Genomic DNA, 15,196 nt, shown 5'->3' on the forward strand with positions numbered 1-15,196 from the left:
CTCCCAACACAACACAGACATATACACACATACCCACACACAGAGACAGACAGACCCAGATACCTCTCACACTTCCCTGATGGGTTTATTAAAGAATACAGCAGTAGAAACTGAATTAATTCCTATGTCACCAGCAACTGTTCTGTTCAAGAGCTGAAAAAGATTGTCCCTGTTGCAGGGATTCTACAGATAGTTTTTAAAGATAAGTTTGTATCTTATCTTATTCTAAGATAAGATAAGATAAGAATTTCATTCACTATTCTTTAACTATTATATCCAGCTGCCTCTAACCTGAAATTTATACATGTGGTAACCATGTGTCCCCGAAAAAACCAAAAGGCTTATAGTTTTTTAAACTTTATTTCTGTACCCTAGAAGCACACAGTACTTGTTAGATACTTTGTTCCAACTATTGGTTCAGAAAAATGGAACATATTAAATACATGGTGGTTTTGTGTGTGTGTATGTGCGCGCGCGCATGCGTGTGCATGCACATGTAGTTACTTCATATTACTAAAGATTTTTGCAGCAGGTACTGGAAGAAGGAGTTTTTGCTAATCCCCAAGTTCTCCCCTCCAGCGCTCTTTCTGTCCCAGGAACGGGCTGTGTGGCTGACCACTCAGTGCTCAGCTTTCAGACTGACTGGGAGACGAGCATCTGGGGAAACTCAGGAGGTGAGCACTTTCACGCTGACTCAGAAACCAGCCGTATGACTCCAGTCTGGCGCTGTCACGCCTGGTTATAGAAAAGCAAGAACAATGCCTCCCTTGAGAAGGAGGAAAAAGTCTAGTGTAGTCACAATTTTGATGTAAAATTTAAATCACCCCTCCACATCCTGTGGACTTGGAGCTGTCAGAAAGGCAAAACCCATGCTCAAATGGAAAAAAGCTCTTTGTTTTCTTAAAAAGTATACTATCTCTAACTAAAAATGACAAGTTTCAGAATCAAGGATCCTAATGCTGGATTATACAAATTAATTTATAAGTAACCTGAACAAAAGGATTTTGGCTTTTTTAACCTGAATATTAAGTGGTAGTTTTTCCGTTTATGGATAATGACAAATGTATAATAATACTAGAAATAAATAATTCACCACAAAGTACTCTTTAAGGATTTTGACTGTTTTCTTCGAAACTCATATATTTCGTCATTTTAGCTACAATTTAAAGGAAATTTCTCTTGAACATTTAAAGGTTATAATCGTTTCTATTATGGTCTCTTTAAAATGACTTGGTTGAAATTGAATCTATTTTACGATTAAGAAGTTTCTGTCATCAAATGTTTAAAAACTCAAATGTAGGTGTGTGTGTTTTGGAGATAAGGAAATAAAGTAATCACAATTATTAAATGAGCCAAATAAAGATAAAAGTATGCTCTTTTTAAAGTAGAATGTGCTTATTACCAGATTCTTGGGTAGTAATCAGGAAAAAGTCTTGACAGCTTTTTTGAAAATATCTACGATTCTGTAAAAGCATTTCACCAGCTCTCATTATGAAAGTGACTTTGTCTGTAGGAGCCATAAAGTTTCCCATAAGCCAGTTTTCTTTCATTCTAGTCTATCCTCAGTCAAATTTATCATAGTGAACTCTAATTTATTTTCTAAGTATTAAGAACAGTTATAGAATGACCACGTGGAATATAATTAAATTGAATATTCTACCTTTTTATTTATCAGTATTACTTTTATTTTAGGCAGTTAGTAAGTGTGGATGAATTTTTTAAAACAATAAATCATAAAGATAAAAAAATTTAACTCTCAGATATATTTGTTTACATAATTTTTGGGTTTATAGCCCAGCTATTTTGTTACTCATAGTAAAGCAATTTGCTTATTTAGAACATTTTCTAGGGATTAACACACAGTATAATTTTGGAGTAAATTCTTGGTGATTCACAATTATTAATAAAGAAATAAAAGAAGAAAGTAGAAAGTGAAGAATCATATTTTGATTTCTTAATCATTGTAGAATGAAAATTTGCTATTATAATTACTCAATGAATGATTTCTCAATAAATCTGACTGAGGATAGACTAGAATGAGAGAAAAAGTTTTGGTGCCTTTTTGTCTTCCTTGTTTAGAAAACAAAAACAAATGGGCTTGGAAAATTTCATCTTATTGCTTACTTTAGGCACATTAATTCAAGCACTTCTGTCTAAGTAATAAAAAAAACCCTCCTTTCTTGTAGAGAATGATAAGAATTAATCACTAATACTGAGTCTTTCCTTATCTCTCCTTAATTCTTTTTTTTTTTTTTCTTTTTCTTTTCATTTTCCACTTCTTTCTGGAAGCAACCTGCCCATCTTCATTTTTTTCCTCCTTATTCTCCCTTGCATCCCTAACTTGTGGTGGACTGGATGAGGCTGGATTAAGATGTTCTGTAAAAGCAGAAATGCTGGCAAAGGAAACGGTAAAGAGGTGGCGATGAAGTTAAAAGTAGTGGTATTCTTAGAGAGAAGGGATGGTGTGATAAAACTGCTTGATCTCTATGCAAAGAACATCTCAGAAACTAAACCTAAGATACGGTGAACATAGGGAACAGCTTCGGTAAAAGTAAATTTAGAAGTTCTTGATGTCAACATTTTTAATTAACAGTTTTTAAATAAGTTTAAACTTTTTTGTAAAATGTAATAAAATCTTTTCTGTAGGCTCAAATTATATTTCTAAACAGAATAATAAATTTATTCATAAGTAGCTACATCTCAAAAAATTTGTTTTATTTTAGATTTAGTGTTATACTAAGTTTTATCTCCCCTCTAGTGAAATGTGTAGTAAGGATTACAAGGGAAGTCCAGTTTTTTTCTATTATTCTATGTTGTCTGTTTTTATATTTCTATGAAATCTGTGTTTTTACTACCACTTATGTTTTATGCCAGGCCTGATGTATTTGTTCATGCCTCTAAATAACAACATAATGAATGAGGTCTTTGTACATGGGAAGCAAAGGGTAGAGAATTATGAAGATTGGCATGTTCTATATCAGGTACTGATGGCAGAGAGGATTTAGAAAAAAGAGAAGAAAAATATTTTAAAAGTTTGAAAGACTACATGTTTACCACGAAAATATTTCCTATTTAAAATACTTCTGGATATTATATGTCAGACTTGGTTACAAAATTTACATGGAATTTCACAGAGTTAAACTCAAAGGAAAAAAGAACGAACAAACCATAAGGCATGAATAATAATAATCTAAATTCATAGATAAGAGCAATGAGGTGGAATTATTTTCTTTAATAAAGTAATATGTTAGGTTTTGTAATTCTACATTTACAAGTTGAAGTGTTGGTTGTTTCATTCATTTAAATGAAAACCTGTCCATTGAAGCTAAATGTCTGTGTTGATTCCCAATATTGGATGGGTAACTCTTCCAATGTGAAGAAAATCTTTGATACGCAGTGAAGTTTAATTCCTAATCCTGATTATCCTTCTCATAAGGGCCTTGATTACAAAAGGAATGAGACAAATAACTGTCCTGAATAGATAATCTTGCTGCTAGAAAAAAACCCAGGCATATATATATACCTTCCAGAAAAGTAGCAACATCTTTGAATAGGAAGGATAACTACTTTTTATTTTATTTTATATACACATACCATATTTACTGTTCCCTTGAGAAGATACAACTTTTGAAATATTTTCATTTGTTTTAAAATATGTTCTGCTATTTTTAAAATATAACATGAGAGAGTGAATATTAAAAGAAGTGTTGAGGAGAGCAATAAATGGAAGTCATAAGTTAAATAAATGTCATACTCCAGAATGTAAAAAGTTCAATTTCAGCATTTTTTTTTTTTTTTTAATTGTTAAGAAAATAGTTATGCTGCTCCTGTTAATACCTTGACCCCTCTTCATCGGTCTTCTTTCCTTGATCCTCCTAATCTTAATCTGGCCTCCTAATGGTGAATGGACTGCAAGATCCAGTTTTTGCTTTTTTTTCCATTTCTATTCTATTTTCTTCCATATTTTTCCCTCAAAGACATAATTCTATTCTTTACCTGCTCGCTGGTATAATAGACCAGGTAGTGTGAGTAACAAAAACTATTTAACCAGTCTATGACTTAGTTTCTTCTTCTGTCAAATAAGAATAATGATAACACTGATTCAGAGCATTGTGGAAGAGGTCAAAGAGAAATAATTACGAGAATTATTGGTTAACTCTCTACTTGTGTTCAAAATACTATACTGCGTTGGTTACTTCCAAAGGCATTTTTTTTTATTACCTGCTGAGTATTTCTTTTGAAAAATCCTGCCATCACAAAGACTTATTTATAAAACCAGATTTTTTATACCCCCCCAAACTGCCTTTCTTTCTAATTATATATTTCTTTTATCAGCACTATTGTTCTCTATACAGTCAATATCTTTTAATTTTTTCTTTGAATTACCTCACCTACTCATTCCAGTTTTCTGGTTCCCATCCTCAACCTTCCATTGGTTACTAAATTCAGAGAATTTTTCTTCCTAAGATACTATTTGTATTATGTTACTCTGTGGCCCTCAGATCTTCACCAATTCTTTTCAGTATAAATTTCACCTTTTTGATTTAATCATTCCAAGTATAGGATATAACCAGAATTGCTATAATCTAATTTCTACTTTTCATCCTTACCTGCCATTACTCCTCCTAGAATCTACTGGTTTAATCAAGCCATTCTACTCACTATACCTGGTCATTCTATAAATTTCTTTAATTTGCTAATGTCATTTCTGCCCTCTGGAATCTTCTTTCCTCTTCTCTGTGTGTGCTGAAATCTGATCCACCCTTCATTACTCTGTTGAATTCTCATGTATTCAAGGAAGCATTCTCTGATTATTTTAGCAAGACATTATTTTCCTGCTGTCTGTCTGCCATGGTATGGCAGACATATTTGTAAATGCCATATTGTATGGCATATATATTTGTAAAAAGTCGTTTACCTTACAATATTTTCTTGGTTTCTTAATTATGTTGTTATATGTGTGGCATATGCTAGTCTTTCAACATATGTATTTTCAAATTAATGAATCAGTGGATGGTGAATGGGTGAGAGGGTATATATCTTCTATTTCTCTGTAAACTGTAACTTTCTTAAGGGTAAACCAGAGGGAGCTTCTTATCTTAGTTACCTGTTTCCTCCATGACACAGTGGTAATTTGTTTGGCAGTAAACTGGCTATTACTGAACTGCAATTCCTTTTTTTTTTTCCTAACAATATGGAGACATTTCCAAGTATACCTAGCCTGTAAGATTAGCTCTTATAGCTTTCCATAACCAGGGCACTGTCAGAGAGTGGCAGATTTTAGTTAGTAGCTATTCATTTAACAGTTATTTATTGGGAGACTACTATTTTCAGGAGGATTCTAAGTACTGGGCAAGTAGCTGTGAACAAACTCAAAGTCTCCTCCCTTGGATCGTAATTATGGGGATCAGACAATAAACAAAGAAGTAAGTGTAGAAAATGTCAGTGCTATGAATAAGGCAAAGAGTATGAAGCAAGAGAGGGAGGAGATGTAAGTTTAGGTGCAGTAACCAAGAAAGGCCTCACTGAGGAAGTGGTGTGAGCAGAGAACTAAATGAAACGAAGGAGCAAGACAAATGTATTTACTATTAGCTGGAGGCTCTTCACCAGCATTACATTCACCCTGCCAGTAGCATACCCCAATTGTATTTAGAAATATATAACAAGTTTAGAAGTAGGGTAGGGGGTATGAAAGTGGAAACTGCAGCAGAAAACTAAATCGGTGGTTCTGAAATTTAGCTGCATATTGGAATTACCTAGAGATATTTAGAAAGCACTGATGCCTGGATCTGAACCCTCCAAATTCTGATGTTATTAGTTTTGGAGTGTCACCTGGGTATCAGAAATTTTTAAGCTCCCCAGGTGATTCTAATATGCAGCCAAGGATGCACACCATTTGTGGTAATCAGAAAAATGAATACCCACCACCACCACTCCCAAAAGGAAAAAAAAATGTCCAGCTCCTAATCTCTGAATATTACATGGCAAAAGGGACTTTGCAGATTTGATTAGATTAAGGATATTAAAATGGGGAGATTATCCTCGATTATGTGGATGGGCCTAATCTAATCACAAGAGTCTTCATAAGAAAGAAGCAAAATGGTCACAATGAGAGAGAGACTGGAAGATGCTATGCTGCTGGCTTTGAAGATGAAGAATGGGGCTGCCAGCCAAAGAATGTAGTCAGCCTCCAGAAGTTAGAAAAGTCAATAAAGCAGATTCTCCCTTACAGCATCTAGAGGAAATGCAGCCCTGTCAACACCTTGATTTTAGAACTTCTGACCCTTGAACTATAAGAGAATAAATTTGCATTGTTTAAACCACTGAATTTGTGGTAATTTGTCAAAGGAACAATAGGAAAGTAATACACTATTAATTTGACCTCATTTTTTTTACACCTGATATTTTCTCTATCTGAAATCCTCTTACCTCTGAAATCCTCTTTTCATCTTACACTCTGCAAGCTAAGTTATATTTGTCTGACTCATGTCAATTTTTTTTAAGTTTGAGTTTTGTTCATTGATAACTCTAGCACCTACCACAGGGATGACAAAATCACCTGTGAATGAATGCAGAAGAGCATAGCCCAGCCTAGATAATCAAATTTTTCTAAGATACCTTTGCACTGCAACATGGCTGTGTAATGTAGGCTGCAGGATTTAGGATTCTACTTTTCCCAGATAGACAATGTAAGAACATTTGTGGTGCCTTCTGAAATTAATGAGACTTTTCTCTGTCAAAGGTCCCTTCGGTAGATGAACAAAAATTCAAAAATCTGATGTTATTGGTGATTTGGTTATTGATATTTTTAGAAGTCCCATGGGTCAGAGTAAACATTAATAATGTGACCAACAGATTGACAGCTCTTTACATAATTTGTTATATGTTTATTTTTTTCTGACTGAGTTAGTAGCTACTTGTTGAAATAAACCACGGTCATTTTTATTGTAATAATTTAACAAATCCTTAAGAAATCCTTTACCTGAATTGTATTTAAAATAATCCCCAATACAACACATTAAGACCATTCTATAAGTCTCTGAAAATAAAACTGAAATAAACACAAAATATGTGGTATTTGAGGATCAGTTGCCTTCTGGTATTCCTTCTTGTTCAGTGTTTTAGACTTTATAGTTTTTTTCTCCATAGAATGTCATGTATACAGAGTGCTTAGCTGGTTGTATTTAAAGATAGTTTAGAAATTGAAATGATCATAAGTGTTGAGAACAGTAGCAATATCTTATCTATCTATAAAACTCTAAAAGTGTCTACTTTTAGAGTTTGTTTCAGTTTTAATAATCATTATTAATAGAGATAATAATGAAGTAGAAACCCACCGATGTCTAAAAGTCTAAAATTCATAGAATGTTATAACATAGAAAGGTTTACCTGATCCAACTTTCTGCTGTGATGACCCAGAAACTGGCACGTGTCAGTTGAGTTTTCAGACACTGAGAAACTGACCGCACATGAGGCTGAGATAGACACCAGATAATGCTCACGCAGACCATGAATACGTGGGTTTGTATAATAAATGCATAACCTCCTTATAGTCAAGCTGCATGTGAAACCAAGAATAAATAGAAGTCTGTTTACTCTGCTAAATCATATCATGAGTACCCTAAAGACTTCAAATCTGTACTGTTAGCCCATTGGTTACATGAGAATCAGAAGTTTGCTTGGAGAACATGGAATCAGAACATTAGGAATGGAATAGCTCCAGTGTTTAAGGTTATTACGTTTTGTTTGATGTATCAATTTGGTGATAGGTATGATCTTGCCAATGAGATTAGGATTATTATAACTGTCAACTAAGCCTCTTACATCAAGTATGCTTAGAGTAGACATGGAGTAGACCTTGGTAAAGGGATCAAAAATAGTTAAAACACTTGCAATATGATGGACAAGTCTACTTTTCCTTTAGACAGTGCTCACATTGTAGCTGCTAGCATTTTCTGCTCTTTCTCTTTCTTCATCTTATCGACACCCCTTCCTATTATCATTTCTTTTTAAACACTTGTTAATACATTTGATCAATTTATGATCAAGAATCACCAGCCGGGGCGTGCTTCTCTATGGCGAGACTTTGCATTTTGTGTTAATTTTTACAGTTTAACTCTTGGAAGAAAATCTGTTTTCCTCATTTTGGGATTTCATTTTCTGGGGGGAGAGGTGGTGTTTCTTTTATACTTCAGTATTAAAGTTTTAAAAACAAACACCTATTATTTGTTATCCACTCTGTGTTGGATGTTCTGCTTGCCATTTTTCATGTGGTACACTGTTAATCTCCAAAAAGTCTTATGAAGTAGATATTATATCTCACGTTAAAGATCGGTAGAGATTAAGTAAGTCTCACAGCTAGTAAGGGCCAGAATTAGCATTTTATTCTATGTCTGTTTGATTCTAAATCCCTTATTTTTTATACTGTGCTATTATTTTTAATAGAATATCTTCGGTACTAGAATACGCTTTTCTTTTGAACTTCCAACAGTAAAAATAACACTGTAACATACAGTATTTTCAACAATTTAATTAGAGACATCTTTTGGGAATACATTTAAAATTATATAAGGATAAAGGAAGTGGTGTAAGCACTTAGTAAATACTTCCGCACCTCCCATCCCTCCATCCCTTTGGTGTAGAATAAGAAAGGGTGATTCTGTAAACCCTTTGTTGAGCAAAACTCACAGCTTTTTCAAGGTGAATTCGAATTGCAAATACCAAGAGAGTTTTTTTTTTTTAAACATTTTAACACAATTTCCCTTCTTTTAATGAAAGGCAAAGGAATTTTCTGTTTAATTAGAAATAACCCCCACATATTTTAACCTCTGAATAAAGTGCAAAGAAAGTGGCTAAATTCCGTATAGTTATTTAAGCCTATTGTCGTAGAGGCCTTAGTTCATCAAAACAATGCATCCTTGTTTGGGTTCTCTTTCTTTCTTTCTTTTAAGTATTCTAGGAAGGAGTAAAGAAGTCTAAGAATTCACATCTAACTAATCTTTCATGAAACTGAAATACTTTTAAATTGTCTTTTTTTTTTTTTTTTGCTCTCTTGCAACTTTGATTTTAGCGTTAAAAGCCAAAATTCAGTGATCTTGGGAGGAGACGATAGGAATATTTTCAAGTGTTTCAAGATAAACAATGATTTTTAAAATTTACTCAATTTTTAATAAGCTTTAAACAAACATCAAACTTTTTGTCACTTTCTCTAAGGTTTGCTGATTAACCAGTATTTCTACATTTCATAATAATCTTACTTTTAATAAAATGCAAATTTTTATAATGGCAATCATTTATTTATTTATTTTTGCTGTAGGAAATTTTAGTTTTTTCCCTTCTTTCAACTGCCAACAGTGTTTGCTATTCATAGATGTTCTATCTTCAATAAAGTCTATCAAAGTGTAAAACTAGATGGGTATTTTTCTTTCCTTTAAAATGGAATGGTCTTTCATTATGCAGTGTTCTTAGGTGAATTCTCTTGTTTAGGAAGCCAGAATACAAAAGAGTGCTATATTAGTGTATTATTCACACAACAAACAAGCACTGTTCTGTTGCTACCTGCTTGGCCATTGTTTCTGATTGTGTGTGCTTTGCAGTGGTATTTGGATGGTTTCCTGCTTTCTGCCAGCACAAAAAGGCATTTCTGTTACAATGGCCCCTAACCACACAATGACGGCATTAAGGATTTATGTGGAGGTTTCATTATTTTCTCCTCTTTTGTTCCTTCCAGGATGTCTTCCAAGCGACCAGCCTCTCCGTATGGGGAAGCAGATGGAGAGGTAGCCATGGTGACAAGCAGACAGAAAGTGGAAGAAGAGGAGAGTGACGGGCTCCCAGCCTTTCACCTTCCCTTGCATGTGAGTTTTCCCAACAAGCCTCACTCTGAGGAATTTCAGCCAGTTTCTCTGCTGACGCAAGAGACTTGTGGCCATAGGACTCCCACTTCTCAGCACAATACAATGGTAGGTTTCTCACGGTCTGTTGTGCTACCGTCACTTTTTGACCAGTCTACTCCTCTTAACAGTTTGGCTCCAGTCCTTTGCTTTATAATTATCATCTACTTAATAGTCATACACAAGATTCACTCCTAGCATCTTAGAATCCTTTATAAGTAAACTGGTTTCAGCCTGGAAGACAAGATATCCTATTTCTTTTTTGTTTCTTTTTTTTGTTTTTCAAGAAGCCTTCATTTTGAGATACTTAAAATCTAATCAGAGAGGAAAGCTATATGATATTTAAGGATAGTGTTAAAATAACACATTTAAAATTAGCATGAAAGTTAGATGTCATATTATTTTTCATAAAAGATTTTTCCAGATTGAGTTACAACAAAGTTTTTACATTTATACCATGATAAACCAATCTTTTTCTGTTTTTTTGCTTTGCCCAGATTTGATACTTGTATTCTTTAGAGTACTTGGAATTTGCAGAAGAATATCTTTCAGAGAGTTTGTAGTTTTCTAATATGGCTATACTTCTTTCTAATTTCAATCCCATCCACACTGTTGTTTTGATAATTCAGTAACTTTCTGTTGCATCCCATTCCAGAATATGCAACTCAGGATAATTTCTCTGGTCCTTCTTCCCGAGATCTGGCTCACTCAGGAAGATTACGAAGCTTTGTCTTCCTAAGTGAGAAGGAAGAAGATAGCATAACATCTTCAGCTGAAGCTTACTTAAAGAACACACAACAAAGAATAAGGCCTTTAGGTCCTTCTGAGGAACTTAGACACATAGAATCTGCATGTTGGCAAGGTAGCAAGGCACTTACCTGCCAGTAAAGTCACCTCGCCTTTTCAAAGTGGCTGCTTGGGCTAGACGTCACATTTTGTGACTTCTCCTTTTCTCATTCAAGGCCGCCAGTGCTGTTAATTTGAACCAGATATCACCCATACACGTTTGGTTTATCACGCATTCTTATTCTGTTAAAGGTATCCTGATTCTGTAAAACTTTTTTTTGCTTTCTCCAGGGAATTATTACATAGAATAAATATGCCTATTACTGAAATATATCTACTTGTTCATTATTACATTACTGTGTGTGGAATTAAATCAAGAAGAAAAATCAGATATCTTCTTATAGGTTTGGAATGGAGGCTATTCTTTTCACATTTGATTTAAATGCTCCTCTTAAATACTCCCACTCTCATTAAGTCTTATAGGTCAATGTTTCTTTGGGTATTTTACTGTGTATCAAGATTTTCCCATGAAGAATAATGGTTTTGCAAATATTTACATAGCATTGCCTACATGAGAAGCATGTTTTAAGCACTTTACATGTATTTATATATTTAACCTTCACACTAATACAGTGAAGTGTTGTTATTCATCCCATTTTACAGATGAGGAAACAGAAGCACAGAGAGGTTAAATAACTTGCTCTAAATCATAGCTAATAAGTGGGGGAACAAAGGTTTACTCTGGCTTGGGGCTCCATGATCATAAATATTATGCAGTGCTGCTTCTCTACAAGAGCACAGGCATATTTTATTTTCTGATTACCTCTTATTTTGCAAGTTGACTCATATTATCCTTAATTCCCTTCCTTCATTATGTATTTGTGATAGTTAAATGCCATAATCAAGGCCAATAATTTTGGCCTCCTTTCAATAAGGTCTAGAAAAAGGAAGAAAATTGGGTAGTTCCCAGTTCAACAGGATAAGGGGGTCAGATTCTCCATTTGGCCTTACTTCACTGCTAAATATTTCCTCCTCCTCAGTATTTTGAACATTGTCCTCTCTCAGAGAGCGCTATATTGAGAAGGCTTCTTAGTTTGGTTTTCCTAGGATAGTACCATAACTATAAACAGACAAATTTGAAAGGATAAATGTAAATGGTTATGATTAGAAGAATAATACAAAAATAAAGGGGAGATTATTTTAAGTTTACTCAAGGTTGGATATGAGAACTTGTATATTAACTTACATCATGTAGTTGGTATGAAGTGATGCAGTTAGTGAAAATGTAATCCTTTAGTTATTAGTGGATAATTCAGTCCAACTAAATAAAAAACTATTATCTACCTACTTTATACCAATTTTTTTTGTTGGACAATATGGAAATTGATTTGATAAAGACACAGTCTTTTTCTTCAAGGCACTTCATCTAGAACAGAAGTTCTAAAACAGGAGTCTATGGATCTCCTGAGAACTAATGGAGAAATATATATGAACATATCTGAATAGGGTTATGGTTTTTATCAGATTTTCAAGTAAATTTGTAACACACAAAGGTTTAGACCTGCTGCTGTAGGACTTATTACAGTTTGGATAAAAATGAATGAACTTAGCTTTAATGACATCAGCTTTGATAAGTTCTCTTATTACCTGTGTAATTGCTTTCTAAATTTGGTTTTGCTTCAAATATTTCTTGATTTCAGCTGCTTATCATCTCTTGAGCAGGCAGTTGGAAGAGTCTCCTATATGATCTCAACTTTTTAGCTTCTCTTCTTTCCAGTCTTTACTCCAACTTCCCTTAGACCTGTTTCCCTGACAGATGAGTTACATTGTTTACCACAATCTGGAAACTAAGGTGCAACGTTGTTGCCTATAAGATTTAATCCAAAACTCCTTTCCTTGGCATAAAATTCGATATAGACTAGCACCCATGGCTTTAGTCTTTTCTTCTGCCATGTGCTGCCATAGACCCAATTGTCCAGTCATATAAACTTTACACACATGTGCAGGAATGTGCCAGGTGGCCTTCAAATGACCCAGCTCTATTCTTTGTGACTGGAGAACCCTCCTTTCATATTTTATCTCCCTAGTGAATCACAGTTCTCTCCCAAGACAGCGTTCAAAAATTGGCTGATCTGCGATGTTTTTACTGACTTTCCAAGGCAGAATGGTTGCTGCATTATTCTTTTTTCTACGACACTTGTTTTAATCTTTTCTCATGGTCTTCGTTATAATTTATGTTGACATGTCTGTCTTCCAATACAGTGTATTTCTCCCTGAAGACACAAGCTATGTACAGATTTGCATTTCTGGTACCTGGTACACAATAGCCACTCACTTATGATCATTGACTACATGGCTTAGTTTATATGGATGAGTAAATAATAAATATATTTCAGGCAAAGTTGTTAAAGAGAATAAGTCATGATGACCAGATTGATATTCTAAAAAATTTGGAACTAACATAGAATCTACCAATATGATATATTCAGAAAGTAGAAGATATGTAATAACAGTCATGATATATTAAGCTGATTAAGATATTTATCAAAATGATTGACTATATTTATAGTATTATTCTTCAACATGAATATTTACTCTTTTATTCTAGATACTGGGCCATTGTCATATTCACATAATAGGTCCTTTTATTTCAGTAGAGAAATATAGTCTCTATTTTTTTCCTATTCAATATCTTTGAAAACAAAGAGAATGTTTCATAATCTTTATATCATTGAGTTCAATTTAAGAAAAAAAAAAAGACGAACCATTGCCTATTATGCATAGCATTCATATGCCAGTCTTAAATAAGGAAGGGAGAGGTTGGGAGGTCAACATTTTGTATTGCCTGCATAGGTCTGAGGCAAAGTAAAACTGCTGGGTGATCCCAGTAATGCTGACTTGAAGTTATAGAAAGATGTTTGCATTCTAAAACTTCAGCTGGAACCTAATTCCTGAGATAAACTTTTTTATGTGACTGTTGCCATATGAAGTTTTGGGGGCATTTGGGACCCTAGTTCACATTCAGGGTATGAAAGTGTTAACGTTCAGAAATAGATTAAAGACCTATTTCTTCCTTTCTGAAATTCTGTTTATTGTGTTTTGGAGACATAAACTAAGTACCTACTGAGTGCAACTTCCAAACAGCTGTAAGTGGTATGAATGTGCAAGTCTATCTTTGAAAAATTAAAGGCAAGGTTGGCTGATGCAAAGGTCTGATCCTTACACATATGATAAAAGGCACTCCTGAGCTATATTTTTATTAAATGTTGAATCTTCCCTCCCGCCCCCTCTTTTTTTTCTTAAGTGAGTTTGGAGGTTGTAACTTCAGAGTTTCAGAGACAGGAAAGAATCACTATAATTTCTGGCTCATTTTTAATAATAGTTCTGATATAGATGGATTTATTTGGTGATGAAAAAGACTGTCCAAAACATATTCTTGTGTCAACCAACATGAGTATGTATGGACACAAGAAGGGAATAAAGTCTGAAGAGAAATCAAGTAACAGCATCAGGAGCATCTAGGGATCCAAATGGTGGCCATTTTCATGCTCCATTTCTGTCTGGTTGCATGGTACTTCTGTTGGTTACATTTCTGTTCTGGTGGAAATGTGATGTGAAATGAAAGTTGTGACTAAATGCAGACGTGTTTGCTGGAAAGTCAGTTCCTTTTTTTTTTTTTTTTTTTAATTCAAAAAGCATACTTTATCCCAGCCAAATTCTCTTTTGACTCATTAAGTCCCTCTTGGGTTGAATGAATGGTTTTATATAACTGTTGAGTGGCTGTATCCCAAGGCTGATTTAAAATATTTTTATTTATTTTAAAAATATAATCTTTTTATTTAAAAATAATTTGAGATTGCTCACTAACAATAGCTGACTATTTTAATGAAGTAAGTACAGTGTGTCTATATGTTTTGTAACATTTAACAATCCATTGGATTTGGAAGTATGATGTTATAATATATTTCAATATCCCATTTATTCTTTATATTGATGGCACTTTGCTGGAATTGTTAGAGAACTCTGGGTATATAGTTTCTTGTATATAATGATTTTGATATCTTAATGTGAAAGTGCTTAAACATTACAATAACATGAGTTACCATAAAGCAACATTCATTGTAAGTCAGTTCCTTCCTGAAGTACAAAGAAAATGGCATCTTTATAAGTTGATCTTCTCTAGAAGTATGTACAACTAAGACTATAACAAGGCCCCAACATATGAAATTCAGCCTTAGACACTGAAAGAATTCATTAGGTGCACATGACAGAAGCAGCTTTTACTTATTTAAGCTTACTATCAGCTCCTGGAATTCTTTATTTACCCAAAATAATTTTAATTGCTATATTATAACTGTTTCTTGAAAGACCATTTATATAAATTTTGCTTACAAGCTAACAGTCAGTTAGCTGTGTGTTTTTGATGTTTGACTAGAATAATGTTCTGTGTGAAATACTGTTCAGAAAATATAGGAAGGGAAGGAAGAAAATGCATGTTACTTAAAAATAAGTCATAG

General features: G+C 33.8%; 1 protein-coding gene across 13 annotated transcripts in view; it reads left to right on the forward strand.

Moving 5' to 3' along the window:
* Positions 1 to 15,196, forward strand: part of SOX5 (SRY-box transcription factor 5) — a 1,020,679-nt gene that overhangs the window by 658,184 nt on the left and 347,299 nt on the right. For 11 of the 13 annotated variants that reach the window (XM_037846149.1, XM_037846146.1, XM_037846153.1 and 8 more), the window contains one exon: positions 9,731 to 9,962. In XM_037846149.1, the coding sequence (XP_037702077.1) occupies positions 9,731 to 9,962 (232 nt within the window). The remainder of the gene's footprint in view (positions 1 to 9,730; positions 9,963 to 15,196) is intronic. The other 2 variants (XM_037846158.1, XM_037846159.1) reach the window with 1 other exon arrangement.

The sequence above is a fragment of the Choloepus didactylus genome, chromosome 8, assembly GCF_015220235.1.
Source record: "Choloepus didactylus isolate mChoDid1 chromosome 8, mChoDid1.pri, whole genome shotgun sequence".
In the NCBI taxonomy this organism is placed as follows: Eukaryota; Metazoa; Chordata; class Mammalia; order Pilosa; family Megalonychidae; genus Choloepus; species Choloepus didactylus.